The 17,116-nt window shown below is 47.6% G+C and overlaps 1 protein-coding gene across 2 annotated transcripts in view; it reads left to right on the top strand.

The window, feature by feature from the left end:
- Nucleotides 1-5,402: 5,402 nt before the first annotated feature.
- LOC146195479 (uncharacterized) overlaps nt 5,403-17,116 on the top strand; it is a 104,640-nt gene continuing 92,926 nt past the window's right edge. For both annotated transcript variants that reach the window (XM_084596244.1, XM_084596245.1), the window contains exon 1: nt 5,403-5,637. In XM_084596244.1, coding sequence (XP_084452370.1) covers nt 5,577-5,637 — 61 coding nt within the window. In that variant the 5' untranslated portion in view covers nt 5,403-5,576. The remainder of the gene's footprint in view (nt 5,638-17,116) is intronic.

The following is a 17,116-nucleotide window of genomic DNA, read 5'->3' on the forward strand; positions in this document are numbered from 1 at the left end:
TTCTTGGGCACATCGTTAGTGCTGATGGCATCCGAGCTGACCCTGAGAAACTTGCTGCCGTTGCTGCCTTTCCCGTCCCCGCCCATAAAAAAGCAGTCCGACGGTTTTTGGGGCTGTGCTCCTATTATCGTCGCTTTATCAAAAATTTTGCACAGATGGCCAGCCCTCTGACTCTCCTGACTCGAGATGACGCATCATTTTCCTGGGGCGCCGAGCAGCAGATGGCTTTCGACGAGTTACGACGCCGGTTCCAGTCACCCCCGATCCTGGCACATTTCGACGATGATGCCGACACAGAATTACACACGGATGCGAGCAACGTCGGCCTTGGTGCCGTTCTAGTTCAGCACCAAGACGGGGTCGAGAAAGTAATTGCCTACGCTAGCCGTGCACTTTCCCGTGCTGAGTGTAACTATTCCACCACTGAAAAAGAATGTTTGGCGGTAGTATGGGCCGCTGCCAAGTTCCGCCCGTACCTTTATGGCCGACTGTTTCGCGTCATCACTCGTTGTGTTGGCTGAAAAACCTAAAGGATCCTTGTGGCCGCTTAGCACGTTGGGCATTGCGCCTACAGGAGTTCGATTTTGAAGTTAATTATAAGTCTGGCCGGAAGCACACCGATGCTGATAGCCTGTCCCGCGCACCCGTCGGCCCTCCTTCGTCAGATGCCACCGACGACGATAGCTTCCTTGGAGCAGTCACTACGTCCGATCTCGCCTCCAAACAGCGTGCCGACGGCGAGCTGCGACTGATTATTGACCATCTTGACGGTGGGCATCCTACAATACCCCGGTACCTTGCTCGGGGGTTGTCGTCGTATTGCCTCCGCAATGGGGTGCTTTATAAGAAGAATTCTACGTCGAGTGCGAAAACATACCTGCTAGTCATACCAGCTGACCTAAGGCACGAAATCCTCCTGGCCTGCCACGACGAACCAACTTCAGGGCATCTTGGCTTTACACGCACCCTAAATCGAGCCCGGCAGAACTACTACTGGCCACATCTTTCTCCGAGCGTTAGACGTTACGTACAGACCTGTCGACAATGCCAGAGGCGAAAAAAACCCACGCTCAAGTCATCCGGTATGTTACAATCTATTGAACCGCCCCTCACACCCTTCGAGCAAGTGGGCATGGACCTTTTAGGCCCATTTCCTTTATCCTCGAACGGACACAAGTGGATTGTAGTCGCCACAGACTACTTAACACGCTACGCTGAAACGAAGGCCCTTGCCCGAGGTACTGCCGGCGAAGTTGCTCGATTCTTTATGAACGACATTGTGCTCAGACACGGTGCACCGTCGACCATCATTACTGACCGAGGAAAGGCGTTTACAGCTCGGCTACTGCGGGACACCTTAACTCTCTGCCATACCGAGCATCGCACAACAACAGCGTATCACCCTCAGACAAATGGATTAACGGAACGACTAAACAAAACCTTGGCGGACATGATCTCAATGTACATCGACGTTGAGCATAAAATGTGGGACGAGATCCTGCCGTATGTCACCTTCGCCTACAATACGGCGCCGCAGGAAACCACGAAGTTTACGCCGTTCCGTCTCGTATATGGCAGAGAGGCCCGCACGATGTTGGACGCGATGCTCCCGTGCGGGGAAGAAGCGGTCGAACCCGACGCCGCCCATTTCGCGGAACAGGCCGAGCAAGCCCGTCAGCTGGCCCGCTTACACATCAAGGAGCAGCATGCCACCGACGCGCGACACTATAACCTTCGGCACAGGGAGGCCCACTACGAACCAGGGGACCAAGTGTGGGTGTGGACCCCCGTGAGTCACAAAGGCTTGAGCGAGAAACTACTCCACCGCTATTTCGGACCCTATAAAGTCCTGCGCCGCTTAAACAACGTTAATTACGAAGTCGTTCCAGATGGAACTGTGACCGTCAGTGTTCGACGTCAGCGGCCTGAAGTTGTGCATGTGGTGCGCTTAAAGCCGTACTTTTCGCGTGACTGAGCGTTCCCTGCAAGTGAAACCTTGCGTTATTGCACAGTTCACCTCACGCCTAATTTTTTTTCTCCTCTCACCTTGTCATCGGGACGATGTTTTCTTTCACGGGGGGGAATAATGCCACGTGCCTAGCGCCGCGCGACAGCCGTGTTTGATGCCGACGACGACGAAGCGGTGGTTGGCACGAGCGGCGCGCTGGTGCTCTGTGACTCTGTGCTCGGAACTACAAGCCGACCTTATTCTCGGGTCCTCGGCTACGTGTACTTTCACGGCTCCCTCTGACTTCAGTCGTGACAATATGTATTGTGCATAAGCGTCGTAGAGTCTGAATGATAATGAAAATGAATCCGTGAGGCAACCTCGTGAACAAGCACTAAAGTACCTGACGGAGAAGGGGAGGTGGTTGTTCGCTACGATGATGTTTTCAGGGACATCTCCATAGCGGGCGTTGACAGAAGAGGAAGGGAGGATGAAGGAAGGAGAGTCTTGTTCAAACAAAGTGGTGACAGTTGCCTACAAGCTTGACATTTTGTTGCGAAAGCTACACTGCGGTAGGTTATCAAGACCTCAGGTGGCCGCAGCTACGTCGTGAAGAGGCGTTGCTACGGGTTCCTCATAAAAAAAGCAGCCTGCCATGGCATTTGAAATCACGTTACCATTATGCCACGAGCAGGAGCTGCCAACTCGGGTCGCTTCTGTCATATGGGAGGGTGATATCAGAATCAGCCTGCCAGAACGGTTTGCATTTTCGTTACCCCTACGATACGCAGGCACGTCCATACGGCTTGGTTGAAGCGTGACTTTACATGTGGGCTGTAGCTTGCGCTATCGCGTCATACCCTTAAAGAATAAGCTTAAGTGTTCACGATAATGTAGCACCTTGCACTGATAGGGCGTGATAGGGGATTAATCTAGCAGGCAAAAAACAAAAAAAAAAACTTCCGCCGTTGCTTTAGCAATTCACGTAGGGTTAATCAGAGCTATACCATAACTAAATGTTTCTTATATTTGTTGAACATTGTTATAAATGGGTCGATTATTTCAATTTCTTTACAACACTATTATTGCTACTCTTCCTGCCTTATGCTACAATCCTCATTTTCAGCCGGCAATCTTCTAGTCACTTTTTACTAACCTTCACCCCAGATTCGATCACCTGGCCATTGTAATTTCTGAATCCTAGGGCCTCAGGGAGAGTGACAGAACCTGCATCGACGTCAGGATGGATATCACGACATTCCGAGTATAAGATGCTCAATAATTTCTACGGATTTAGCCGCACTTGAGCAATATTCATCTTGCTTGAATTTCTTTTGTAACTCCGTCTTCTAAGGCACCCTTGACTAGCTTCAAAGTGTGCGGGCTCTGCCCCTTGAGGTATCATAAAAAGATTCCTTCATGATCGGCCTTTCCCAATTTTGATATACATTTACACGCTGCTTCTTTTCTACAAATTGTTCCAGGTTTTACCTAGTGTGTTTTTTACCTGTTGTTTAAAGTACCTTATTTCTCGGTCCTTGTGACCCACGTAATTACTGGTTAGTTCCCTAGTAGTTTTCCTCTGTTCGGCGTCAACAGTTTTTCTGTGTAGCTATTAAATAGCCTGAGCTGCGTATTTTCTCAGGCGTTCTAGATACATTAATTTACTCCGAACTACCCAAGCTTCTGAAGATGTTCAGCCCATATAGCCCTGTACCACCTCGTTTTTGTGTTGTCGTTCGCAGCTAGTGCTAATTGTTCAAACCCTCTCCGCTGCGCAAAAGAGGCGCAGCGCGCCGTGACCGAATGTGTCTCTTCTATTAGGGGCGAAACAATCGTTTTGTACAGCAAGGTAGAAGCAAGCACTACTGTGTCCACTGGCCTCACATGTAATGATTAATGCGCTGGCTAACTAAAAAAAAAGCCTCTAAAAAATCCAGGTTTCGACATCAAGAACATGAAATATTGTGGAGCAAGGAATGTCCAGATAGCTCCAGCACACCCCTTTCTTTTCCCTAAAAAAGCTTCATACTCATAGAATTCCCACTGTTATCGTCGTACATCATGGGAAAATTGATTTTCGCGCTGTCAGCAACATAATAACTGCACCCCTCCGCCTTCTAAGACGCCTGTTTCGAAAACATAAAATCTTCCCCTAAAACACTTAGGTGTATTACTCGATCATATTATATCTGAAAGGTCGGCATACCGTAGCAGGAAATATAGAAGAGGGAACGAGGAGCATAAGATATAAATATTATTACGCCATCGGATATTATGGAACTTTTTTTCAGTGCAACCGTAATCGTTTGTTTGTTGGGTTTTTTGCTACATAAGCAACTGTGCCTATCATAAAGCAAAAGGTTTGATTTTACTCTGTGAATAAGCACTAAACTCCTTTTAAGAAGTTATAGATTATTTATTAGCATGGCTTCCTATAAGGAACAAAAAATGAGGCTAATTGCAACCAGTGCATACTCTCCCAAAAGCACGCTGGCGTGGAAAGGCATCCGTTCGCTATGAAAGAGCGGAAATTATTCTTTCCCTACTTTATACAGAGCCTGAAAGTTGGTAGTTCTCCACACTCTTTACATAAAGGTTTTTCTATTTCACTCCGACACCGTTATTTAGTAGACCGTTTGAAGAGCGTTTAATAGAGCGTTAATTATTTTGACCTTGTGTCAATATGCAATATCGGAAATATCGCGATTGCGTTTTCACCTTATGATTTCAATATTTGCCATAAACGGTTGTTGCCTTGATTGAAAACGGGTCTCTCTCTTTACTCCAATTCCTGCTCAATTGTATGAACCTATCACTCAAAATGAGCTCGACTGATTGATGTGCCGCATTCAAACCTCTTTTCACCTCGTCTTTTTTAAAAACCCGTGCACCTAAAGCAAGTTTGCAAAAGCTCTTCCCATTATTCTGCGTTCTTTATTTCTAACCGAATAAAGAAGAATGTTTTAAGAAAGTGAAAGTGCTCGGTAGTACTATATTTTAGCTGGTCTTACTGCTTAGGATTCATGCGACAGCTTTGTTAGCATCTGAAGACAGCGATGCCCCGACCCGACCTAAAGGTACTTTCCTACACATGTGTATCTAGATACCTTACCGGCACCTTGATACACTGATTTTTTACCCTATAGCGTCTTAACTATATCCTTTCTTCTATTAAACATTCCGAACGCCGCGTTATCACTTCTCGTGTGCAGTGCTTGTATCTGCTTGAACCCTGGCCTGTCTGTTCGCATTAAAACAATGTGTGCGTATCTTAAACTCGCACGTCAAGTGAGACGTTTGTTCACGTAGTTGCACCCAAACGAAACGTCATGTTGTAGGACCTTCAAAGGTCATTCATTTTATAAAATCTAAGTGTCACATTTATTTTTCTCTAGCTCGCCTAGCACAGCTGTATATGCAGAAACTATTTCATTTCTGTGCACCTCGTTCATCAACGCAATGCAACAATGCTGTTTGCTTTTGAGCGGCAGCTGTTTGGTGGTATAATACATGCTTTAGTAAGCAAGGCTATCCGCGGCTGCTTAAAACAAAAGGTCGCCCGTAAGTTAAAACCTACGAGTCATTTTTAGTGGCCGTGCGCTTTGAATCGTCAAAAGAAGCGATAATGCCGGAACGAATATTTCTGTGGACGCTGACAATAGTATTTTCACTACTTCATGTACAAGGTGAGCCTTGCAGCGTGAAAGTTTGTTATCATAAGCCGGATTTGCTTCAATCTTCAGTTCAGCTCACTGCATACCGGTAAAATCGAATTTCTTGTGAAGTCATTAGAGGTAGGATTACTCGGTAAATATTTTATTAAAATCATTTGGTCTGGACAGAAAATGAGCTGCTGCTTTTGGTGCAGGGTTGGAGTGCACAGTTGGAGTATGCTTAATGTTCTGTTTTTTCACGCGTATTTCGCGCGAGAAACCCATAGAACCAATCGATGGGAACAAGACGCCGCTCGTTGCCGGACAGAAGGAATCAAACTAACAATTTAATCAGGTAGTGAAACTGCCCTATTTTCAGAATTATGAGGCTCCGAGACTGGTAACTGAGGGCAATGTAATGACGGGTCCCGTTGAGACTTGAGTTAACATTGCAGCTCTGGTGCCGTCACATATGCACAACACGTATCCATTCCAGTAGACTGCTGTTGACCAGAGACCTAAGAGGAGCGCTGGCCAATATCGTGGGGATGTTGACAGCCAACCGCTTTCTAAGGCCGGCAAAACTGCGAACGAACAGTGGCTTCCCTTCCACCTAAGTTGCTATGCAAGTGGAAATGTTCTGGTGATCACGAACTGGCGCATGCATCACTCGCAGCGAATCTAAAGCCGTCCAAGCTGTCGTCTAAACATAATCTTGGCTGGAATCCTCTCATTTGCGCGTGAACTGCGGTGTGTCGGAAGAGAAGGAACATTGACGTAAGGTATGCAGTGCTTCCTTATCTCACTGTGCGTGATGGCATTTTAGTCTAATTGACCATTTCGTCGCAGGGATGATAACCGACGGTCGCTTAGAGAAACAAATTGGACTTAAAGGGAACGAACGCTTAGCAGGGGGCGGCGGAAAACCAGATGGGCGGTTAAGAAGTGTGCAGGGGTCAAGTGGATGCAGCCAAACCAGGGCCGCTTTAATTGTAGGAATAAGGGAGAGACTTGCGCTTCCGTGGGTATAGTCCAACTGATGATCATGACCATTCTCTCTGCCTGGGAGGTGGTAATGGTATGCTGTGCTTGAAGTATGTCGAATGTTTAATATCTATTCGCCTAGTCCGCGGTATCTGGATTGCCATTGACATTGAAGGCCTTGAAGGAATTCGAAAACTTACAGCTGAGGGAAATGCCCACACAAGGCGAACTTCAGGGTTTCTCGTGGGGCCATCAAAAGCAATCAAATAGCATTTTCCATCGACAGGAAAAGCCAAATAGACACACTGAGCAGAGAGATTGTGGTCTGCTCCATAAAAGTGTAGGAGCTGCTCACCGCGCTTTGGAATCTGATGGTGTGATGAAGGTGTGGTCACCACAAATTAGTGCTAGCGGCTTGCTTAACGGTCGTCATTCTCAACGTTTGTAGAGGAATGCGAGCGGCTTCCTGTAGTTCATCTAGAATAACAACACGGAAAAGCCAGCGAACGAATTCGTTTTGCTTTGAAAGCTTTGATTAGCCCGACTTATACGAAGGGCAATCCGCACCACGCCAATATGTGTAGTTTCGGAGCCTGAAGACTGCTACGGTGTGCTATGGATACGGCCGTCAATCGTGCTACTTTCCAGGCCTCAGTCACAAATATTTAGCCCGGTACTGTCGGCTTCCAGTTGGCGCCACTCAACTCCAGTTTACTCGAGGCATCCGCGTTATTTGGCGTTTCGTTCTTTAGTTATAGAAAGAATTTTAGTTATAAGCGTCAGATGCGAGGTACATCCGCAAGCATTGTGGAGACTAAGTGCTCGGGATCAGACGACCCGGTACCATTATGCCTAGAAAAGGCATATAATCCGTTCAAATTACTGTTTCCAGTCAAGGGTATAACGAAAGAAAGATGGCTCTACAGTATCAAAGAGCACTGAACAAGGACTGAAGGGAGCCCGAGTTGGCAAGCTGAGCTAACATTTCGACAAGGGGACTCGCCTTCGTCTGCTCCTTCATAGCTTCTGTCCATCGAAACACTGGCGGAGATAAGGCATAGCGAATGTTAAAACAAGAGCTTCCTTGTCAAATTCAGAATGGATTCTTTCTTACTGCCTCAGTGTTCTAGAAGCGTAGGCTAAGCGGTCCTTGTTAACGGAACCATCTGGATGAGTGAGTGCGGTCCCAGGATTATGATTTAGAAAAGGCGCGGTGATAAGCACTTTAGTCGTTTGGTCTCTCCAAAGTCAACTGTTATTCGTACGCCTGCATCCAGATAACTTTATGAAGTAAGTGACACAGATCTTCGCCAGTTATTGCAGAGTCCTCGATCAATCTCGGTCAAGAATGATTTCAATTCGATTTAGTTCTCTGGTGCAGGAGATTCAACGATAATTCAAACCTCTTCTTTTGCGGAGTGCACATTCATAACATTGATTGAGAAGCCTCAATACTCAAGCCTTGATGCAGCGAAGAGACAATAGGCTTTATGTGCTTCCAAACCATCCTGCCGCAGACATCCTCAGAGGATAGATACACTCGGAGCTGTTTCATTTACACTTTCTTAGCTGCAAGAAGATCGTCCAGGCACCTCACAAAACCATTGAAACGAGCAAAATGACTCACTAAGATAGTTGTAAAATGAAGGCTGCCCCTGATACAACGATTTTTGCCGGGTGGGCAGTAGTTACGGCGCTATACTACTGTTCCCAAGGATGCGAGATCGAATCCCGGCCTCAGTGACCGCTTTTCGATGGAGGCGAAAAGCAAGGCGCCCATGTGCTGGCGATGTCAGTGCACTCGAAAGAACCGCTGGTGGTCGAAATGTCCGGAGTCCTCCACTATGGTGTCTCTTATAGCCTGAGTTGCTTTGGGACATTAAACCCCACAAACCGAACCTAACTTGATACAATGAAAGAAACATGTTTCATCCTGAACAGACTATTGATCATAGTGTGAGTCTGCACTGCTGTATTGGTGTCGTCTACTCGCTGCCAGGGGTAAGCAGGTATGAGGTAAATGCTGAAACTAGCCTCCACGAGGCGTTTTCTGTAGTCCATTTGCCGTAGGAAGAGGGTAAACGATACTGGGAGCGTTCGTTTTCATGGCGTGTTGGTAGTCACCCTAAATCCGGAGAGCACCGTTTTTTTTTACTAGTATTTGACCGATGTCTCCAAATGGAAGCCTACACTGGATCCAGGTAATTCTGGTTTTCAAGCTTTTGCGGCTCTGTTCGAACAATTTCGCTCAATGGCACTGGTCGGCACGCCAGTAATAACGGACGCTCGTCCGTCCCGAGGGTAACGTACACTTCATTGCGAATGTTACCGCAGAACATGTCATTGATAATATCGACATATATCGAGAGCCCTATCACCATATCTGTTGAAGGCACCCACGAATGCCGCTCAACTGGATACCTAATGGTACGAACCAAGCTCTTACAGGAAAACTCGAAACACCTGCTTTGAGATTACGTAACGGAAGCTTAGGTGTCTAGATTGCTTTTGCGACTCACACCAGTAACCTCCTCAACAGCAGCAACCTCTGTCCAGAAAACATTCAAGAGGGACATTGTCCTTGGCGCGGAGCGGTGGCTTGATAAGCCATAGCCTGTGCTGTGGATCTTCGCTGATGTGCTAGAATGCATTACAGATGTTGACCTCCATCGCATGTACCAAGCTGTCCAAAGAAATGTGCATGCATGAATGTCAGCACAGCAAGATGAACCGGTATGACACTCTGATATGCGCATTGCTTGAGCATGCTCCGTTTTGTAGTGCATGCTTCCTAATATACCCTTTACTGTGACAACCATATGTCACGTTGCTCAAAAAGAAGTAGACGTGGCGGGTTTTCAGGTACACTGGAACACAAACGAGCTACAATGCAGGTTACCAAGCGTTACTTTGTGGTCCCCTAACGGTGGCGTTGTGCGATGCCTGGAATTGTGCCAAACTAACCGATGACCATCGCAGTTCAGCCTCTTGCTGAAGGGCCGGCTCGGCTTCAAATCCCAAATTTAAAGCCGTTTGGCATGTGTATCTTTTTCACTGAGGAAACGCTTATGTGGAATTCATGTCCGGACAAATCATATATGTTGCGAATAACTACTTCGACCGGTGGTATTGTGAAGTGACACCAGGGTGAACTTCATCGGTTGAAGTATATGCCGACAGGGCATGCAACACAGGTGCTGATTCAGGACTTGAACAGAAGTTGTACTCTGTGATAAGGCTCTTAAAGTCTGTTACGTATTTCGAAATGGTCTGGGACGGCAGCTGATAAGTTTTAAATATCTGTGGCATCTATCAAGCTCTTATGGCTTGCCGTACGAGTGATTCATAATAACCTGGAAAAGATCTTCCCAGCCTTTCTCCGCCGGGCGTTTCTGCAGAAGCGACGCTTAGATATTGCCATAGGTGCACCACTACATTTGCTTAGCGGCACAGCATCTTCCTAGCTGCCGTTAAGTAGTTAACCTCGGAGTGAAGCTCAAGACGCTCAAGCTAAGATGACCAGTTGGAGCCATACTCGAGCTTCTAGATCCGCACCATGGCCAAGCTGCTGGAGCACTTGCAGGGTAATGTTCCTCGTCACTAGTGTTTTATTGGCGGAGGATTACACAGAAGTATGTGTACCCCAGTTTGATCCGGCAAGTGCAGATAGAACACCAATCAACGAAGCATGACACATGCTCTTCATCGTCATTGACACGTTCCAAGGTGACTACGCCTATGAGGGAATCCACATTGAAAGACCTTGAAAGACCCTGAAAATTTTGACAAATCCGGGTTCTTTACACTGCTCCGATATCGCAAATACATATAGGCCTCGCTTTTCGCATCCATCGGAAAGCGGCTGCCGCAGCAGGGATCCAGTTCCGCGGTTTTCAGATCAGCAGTTTAGCGCCATAACCACTGAACTGTCGTTGTCGGGCGCAACAAAATCTCTCTAAGCACCTCGTTGCATCCAAAAATGAAAGTAAAGCACAGGGAGCGTTTTTTAAGTACACGTAAGAACTACAGTGCAGCTGTTTTCACAGTCTTATGAAACAAATATTTGATGATCATAATTTGCAGAAATTGAAGACTCAGTTTACGTGCCGAGCGGATCGCTTCAAAACCTCCATTAGAGTTTTGCTGTCAAAATATTGTTACGAAGTGGCAAGCCGATGAAGACAGGAGACAGAACATGACCGATGACGATGGTAGATGACGTTTAATGAATGTTCGCGGCCTAGCGCGAGCGCTCCTGCCCGCGCCACTGCCCGCGTCTTCTGCCTTGTCATCCGTAACATGACCCGGGGCCACCGAGCGATCGCCCCGATCGTGGACGAGGAATTTTATCGATGTTAATGATTTTATGGCATGATGATGGGCGTGTCTGGATGTTTGAAGAAGAAGAGGAAGAAGGAAGAATAGAACGGCTTGCCGGTACGATGTCTGATGCGTGGGTGATCCGCCTCCCTTGGAGCTGTCAATCATCCGTCACCAGAGTCCATGGGACCGATGGCTCGAGGTCACGTCGGTCAGCTTGGGCGGGAGTTGCGTGTTCGTGTCCATCGGTTCCTTCGGGTCATTCGGGTCTTTCGGGTCCTTCATCTCGGTTCTGATCGGTATGTCTGTTCTCCTTGTCTTCAGGTCCGGGCTGGGGGCTGGGCGGTGGTAGTTGTTCAAGTCTGGGCTTGAAGGGCTGGGGCGAAGCTGCTCGGCGATGTCCCTGGGCCCTCGGTGATGGTCCCGGCTTGAAGATAGCGTCTATGCTCCAAGGCGAGGATGGGGATGCTGTGCGCCGCACCTCCAACCAAATGTTACGAAGTGGCAAGCCTATAAAGACAGGAGACAGAACATGACCGATGACGATGGTAGATGACGTTTAATGAATGTTCGCGGGCCTAGCGCAAGCGCTCCTGCCCGCGCCACTGCCCGCTTCTTCTTCCTTGTCGTCCGTAACAATATTCTTAGAACTGCTGAATCAAAGCGACGTTATCAGTTGACTGCGCTTATACGCCCATTGCTTGAAGCTCCGGACTTTGTTTGAGTCCGATAGCCCGGATAAGCGGCCACCATGTCTGTTTGCAACCACTCATTCTTCCCCAATGAAACAGAACTCTGGAATTATTTGACTAATGATATCGCTTCGTGCACCAATCACAAATCCTTCTGCGAGGAACTAAAACTCATCTTTTTTGCACCATTCACCCGTTGCGTATGTAGCTTCTGCCAAGTTAGCTTGTTATGAAATGTATACTGTTTTCTGTAGTTTGTCAGTTCCTGTTTTTGCTTTCTCTGTAGTGCTTTGCTCACAACGAAGTTCGCTGTATGGAGCACAATACGCCCCCTTCCTATAAAATGCCTTCAGGGCCTCAAGGAAACCATAAATGAAATAAATAAAATAGCACAAAATCAAATTTGTATATACATGCCTTGTAACCAATACTGTACGGCAAGCAACAGTCATAACAGAGCCATTCTGGCAGGCAACACGCAAAACTAAGGACATCCAATTTTTCCTTGTCATGGCAGCTAACACAATGCAAGTGGTTTCGGATTGACGTGGCGCCCTTGAAAAAGCTATAGTTTTTTTTAACCTGCTGTGAAATCTTATTTATAACCCTAATGGGTTCATTTGTGCTCATTTTATGGTGTCGTCCTTTGCTTTACTTTGTAGCGTTGAGATCATCAATGAAGTGCACTTTTGTTTTGCTAGGTTTAGCGAGAAAGAGAGGACGGTTCTAAGCAAAAAATAATGATATACAATTTCTGTACTTGAAATTCTTGGGATGTTTATTGTGGTGTATGCTTTACATAGATCAAAGAGGGAAAGTTGAATGTAGTGCATCATTCGTTTGTTTCTTTTATTTGTTCATTCGATAAATGGTGCCAGGAACGCCAAGATCGTAGCTTGCATACTGTCTTCTGTGCTTTGTAATGTAAAGTGATAAGAATGAAACGGGACTGACTGAACAGAAAAGGAGGCAATGAAAACCTTTCATACAAGTGAAAGAAAAAACCGCTAAGTGGTGATTAGGTGACTACCGCGATTGTGATGGATGGTGGGGAAATAGTCCTAGAAAAACTTTGACATTCTGTACCTCGTTTGCCTCAAGGTCGCGAGCGTACCGGTGTCTTAAATCCATTTAAGCTTAATCTTATTCTACTATGATAGGGGATGGCGAAATCAGAAAAAAATAGTTGTGCTTTAGTTCTGGGCAACCCTAGTTGAATTGCGAAATCAATGGCGGAAGCTTCTTTTGCCTGCTACAATATTCCCCTACCACGCCGTACACGCCGTATCAGTGTAAAGCGCTAAATTACTGGGGACACTTAAGCTCATCATTTAAGGTATGACGCGAGAGCGTAAGCTACGAGCCCACATATAAAGTCAGGCTTCAACCGAGCCATGTGGACGTGCCTGCGTATTGTAGGGGTAACGAGAAGACAAAGGGTTCTGGCACGCTTATTCTGATATCACCCTGCCGTATGAAAGGAGTGACCCTAGTTGTCAGCTTCTGCCCGTGACATAGGGGTAACGTGTATTCAAATTGTATGCTAGGCTAAATGTTTTATGAGGAGACCGTAGCTACGCCTCTTCACGATTTAGCTGCGGCCACCTGACGTCTTGAATACCTACCGCAGTAGCTTTCGCTACAAAACCAAACAAATCGTGCAGCTTACTGTTGGTTTCTTACTGCCAGTTTAATCAGCCGTTGCTAAAAGAATCAAGGCTTAGAATTTGAACAACCAAATGTCAAGGCTGTTTTCCTAATGTGGGAGGAAAAACAAAGCATGCTGCCCACGGCTCGTATTGTCGTATGCACTGATGCCCTCTAGGTGACAAAGCTACTTAGACGCGTCAGTAGCAACACAGAAATTTGCCAATACATACACAGTCTAGCGGCACGCATACCGCAGATAATTCGTATTGAATGAACTCTGCGTCATCTTTTAAATGCTCAAAGCCATGCGGCTGCAGTGACCCGCCTTTGCACCTCGATGTCATCATCGACAAACTTCATAGAAGTAGATACTGCGACGACACTTTTCACACGAAAGGAGCACCTACGACGTTGTACACTTGCTCTCATACCTCCGTGTACGGTAAGCCTCCCCCGCGGTCTAACCCGTGCAGAGGAGGTGGCGCTTGGGAGAATTCGAGTTGGGGTAGTGCTAACACGTGCAGCGACTCGAAAGTGGCCTCAATGTCGGGATTTGTATCCCCCCCCTTGATGCCCCATCTGCACGTCCAGAGGTACTGAAACCTTGCAGTGGGAATGTCCAGCGCTGAAGCTGACGCGCATCCGGCACCTGGTGGCAGCTCGCCTCTACCCCCTTATTCACCCTCATATGCTGCTTGGACCGCATCATTGTTCACTCCTCGACTTCATTCAACCAATATTTTTCATTTATTTTTTGTATGCAATTTTTTGTATGCCCCGAGGCAATAAACATTGCAAAAAACATGTGAAGAAGATGAACCCCTCGCTAGACTCATACGAAGAAGACTCAGTCTGTCGCGTTGCTATCGCGCGGGGCCTCTCTGATCTACATGGTCGCTGCTTGACCTCTTGCCCGACCCAGACGTTGTAAATTAAACCTTCTACATTTGGTGGAGGTGAGGCTTGATATCCTCGCGTCACATTGTTGCTTCGCACCCGCAGGCTACGCGCAACTCCTATGCCTGGCGGCGGACACCAAGCGGCAGCCCCGGTGACCTCGCCAGTCTTCTGCTCCGGCCTCCTACATCAGCGAGACCTCGCCCTCTTCAGTAGGACTGACGACAACACTGACTGTGACGACTGGCCGGCTTCAATCGAGCGAATGATTTCTTATAAGTGGGTCGACGCCACGAAGTTAACGAACGTTAACTTTTATTTGACTGGGGTTGCGAACTGTGGTAGTGTAACCACGAAGCCGATCTCATAAGTTGGGACTCGTTCAAGGCGAATCTTGCAACCGTGTTTGGTCGCCCTGCTGTTCGCAAGATCCTCGCCGAACAACGCCTGCGCGACCGATCACAGCGGCTCGGCTAGACAATCACAAGCTACATTGAAGATGTGGTCCATCTGAGGAGTCGCGTCGACGCCCAGATGTCGGAGGTGGAGAAGATTAAGCACATGATGAAGTGCATCGAATGTTACTGTTTCACATGTTACTGTCGCGGGATCTGACTACTGTTGCTTAAGTATCAGCCTTTGCTAGAGCTACAATAAGTCGTGCAAGCAGCGCCTCCTCACGCGACCGCCGCTGTCATCTGTCGAATTACTTTTTGGCCTCTCCGTTACATCTAAGCCTCGCTGCTGCAGCAACTCAGATTTCAGCCGGGAGGAAGTTTCTCGCTATATATCACTCCCCCCAACAAACGGCGAGCTGCCACGAAATGTGGCGCTTCTTCGACAGGTCATAGCCAGCTGCATGACGGAGGCCCTTAACCTCTGTCCCTCCGCCAGCGCACATTTCTCAGCCCATACCACCCGTTGACTCTGCCATATGCCGACGGCCGTGTCGCTCCACCAATGACATGCGCCACTGCTCCTGTCGCACCACTGACGCCGTCGCTGCCCGATCGAGAACACGTAGCTAACCTTTGGTGAATGCTACGCCTCAGGGAGCTTATCATAGGAGGTAATGTATATAGATGGTATCAATATCAATATGCAGAAGACTAAGGTAATGCTCAACAGCCTCGGGAAGCAAGAGCAGTTTACACTAGGTAGCGAAGCATTTTAAGTAGTAGGCGAATATGTCTACTTAGCACAGATAGTAACCACAGATCCGGACCATGAAAAAGAAATAACAAGAATAAGATTGGGATGGAGCGCATTTGGCAAGCAGTCGCAGGTTATGACTAGCAGTTTACCGGTATCGCTAAAGAAGAAAGTATACAACAGTTGCATCTTACCTGTACTCACCTATGGCGCTGAAACGTGGAGGCTAACCAAGAGGGTTCTACTTAAGTATAGGACAACCCAGAGGGCTATGGAACGAAAAATGGTAGGGGTAACATTAGGAGATAGGAAGCGTGCAGAGTGGGTCAGAAAAATAACTCAAGTTACCGACGTTCTAGTGGAAATTAAGAAGAAGAAATGGACATGGGCAGGACATGTAGTGCGAAGAGAGGATAACCGATGGTCGCTTAGGGCCACAAACTTGATTCCAAGGGAAGAAAAGCGTAGCAGGCGGCGGCAGAAAGTTAGGTGGGCGGATGAGATTAAGAAGTTCGCAGAGGTCAAGTGGATGCAGCTAGCACAGAAGCGGGTTAAGTGGAGAAATATGGGAGATGCCTTCGCCCTGCAGTGGGTATAGTCAGGCTAATGATGATGATGACGCCTCAGGGCCTGCACAGGAGCTACTTCAGGCTCCTGGCCTTTTGTTCTATCTCGTCCGCAACTTCGTAATTTTTGGCGAACACGCGATAACCGGCCGATATGCTATTCCTGTGCATTTCCTAGCCATACTGCCCGGTACTGCGGAAACCGCTCTCCTGACGATCCTATTCTGTCCTGAATTTCACCTTGCTGACAGCTCCGAAATCAGTACGCAGCCGCCGATGCAACTTCAAGCTCCGCTGCGATGACCGTGCTGCCTTTTCTCCTCGCCGCTCAACTTCGCCACGTTAACGCTTTGTGTCTCCTCTGCGAAGGCGTCCCAGTCTTGCTCAAGAGGAAAAATGAATACCGCAGTTCCAGCCGAGACCTGCGCAACGAGCTAACTGTACAAGCGTCACTTTTCGCCCGCAAATTTGCTTGAAGGTTCGGTTGAGGCCGTTGAAGTACTGCCCCTGGTCGACACCGGCGCTGCTGTTTCTTCCATGGCAGCAAGTCATTGCTGTTCAATGTCTAATGTGATGACACCTATCATTATTCTCGCTATGCATGGCAGAGTACCCAGCCTGTTGAGCTTATAGTGGCATGCACTGCTCGAGGCATTTACGAGACTCTGTTTGTTGGCGACATCCGGTACAGTCTCCCAGTACTCTCTAGTATGAGCATTTCCTGCTTGCGGACTTTAGAGAGCGTGCAAGCGCAGGCACTGAAAATATGCCTTGGACTGCCCAGATGCACCTCTAACAAAGGCACAATTGAAGAGGCACACGCTCGCCTAATGTCCATATATTTGTCACACGAACCACTTCGTGTATATTTACGAGCACTTACAAGACACCGTTTTCACCCACTCAGCAAGATTCTGGATGAGAGGCCGGACTGCAGTTTTACAAGTGCACTCCGCTGCCATCAGTCGCAAGTACCGACAGGATATGCCCTCCCATATCGTCCCACCCAACCACCATGGACGATGGATAAACCTTTGGTGCACCTCGTGTTCCCGGAATACTAAAGAAATCAATGGTACCAATTAGTGGACTCAAACAACTTACTCTGGCACACATCTGGTCAGAATATCCCAATTATATTCACATATACACCGATGGATCTGTGTCAGCACAGGCATCCGCTGCAGCTGTGGTCATACCAGCTCAGAAAACGACTCTGCATTTCCTTTTGGGACATACCTCTACATCAAC

The sequence above is a fragment of the Amblyomma maculatum genome, chromosome 3 (genome assembly GCF_055883805.1).
Source record: "Amblyomma maculatum isolate TAMU_Amacu chromosome 3, ASM5588380v1, whole genome shotgun sequence".
In the NCBI taxonomy this organism is placed as follows: domain Eukaryota; kingdom Metazoa; phylum Arthropoda; class Arachnida; order Ixodida; family Ixodidae; genus Amblyomma; species Amblyomma maculatum.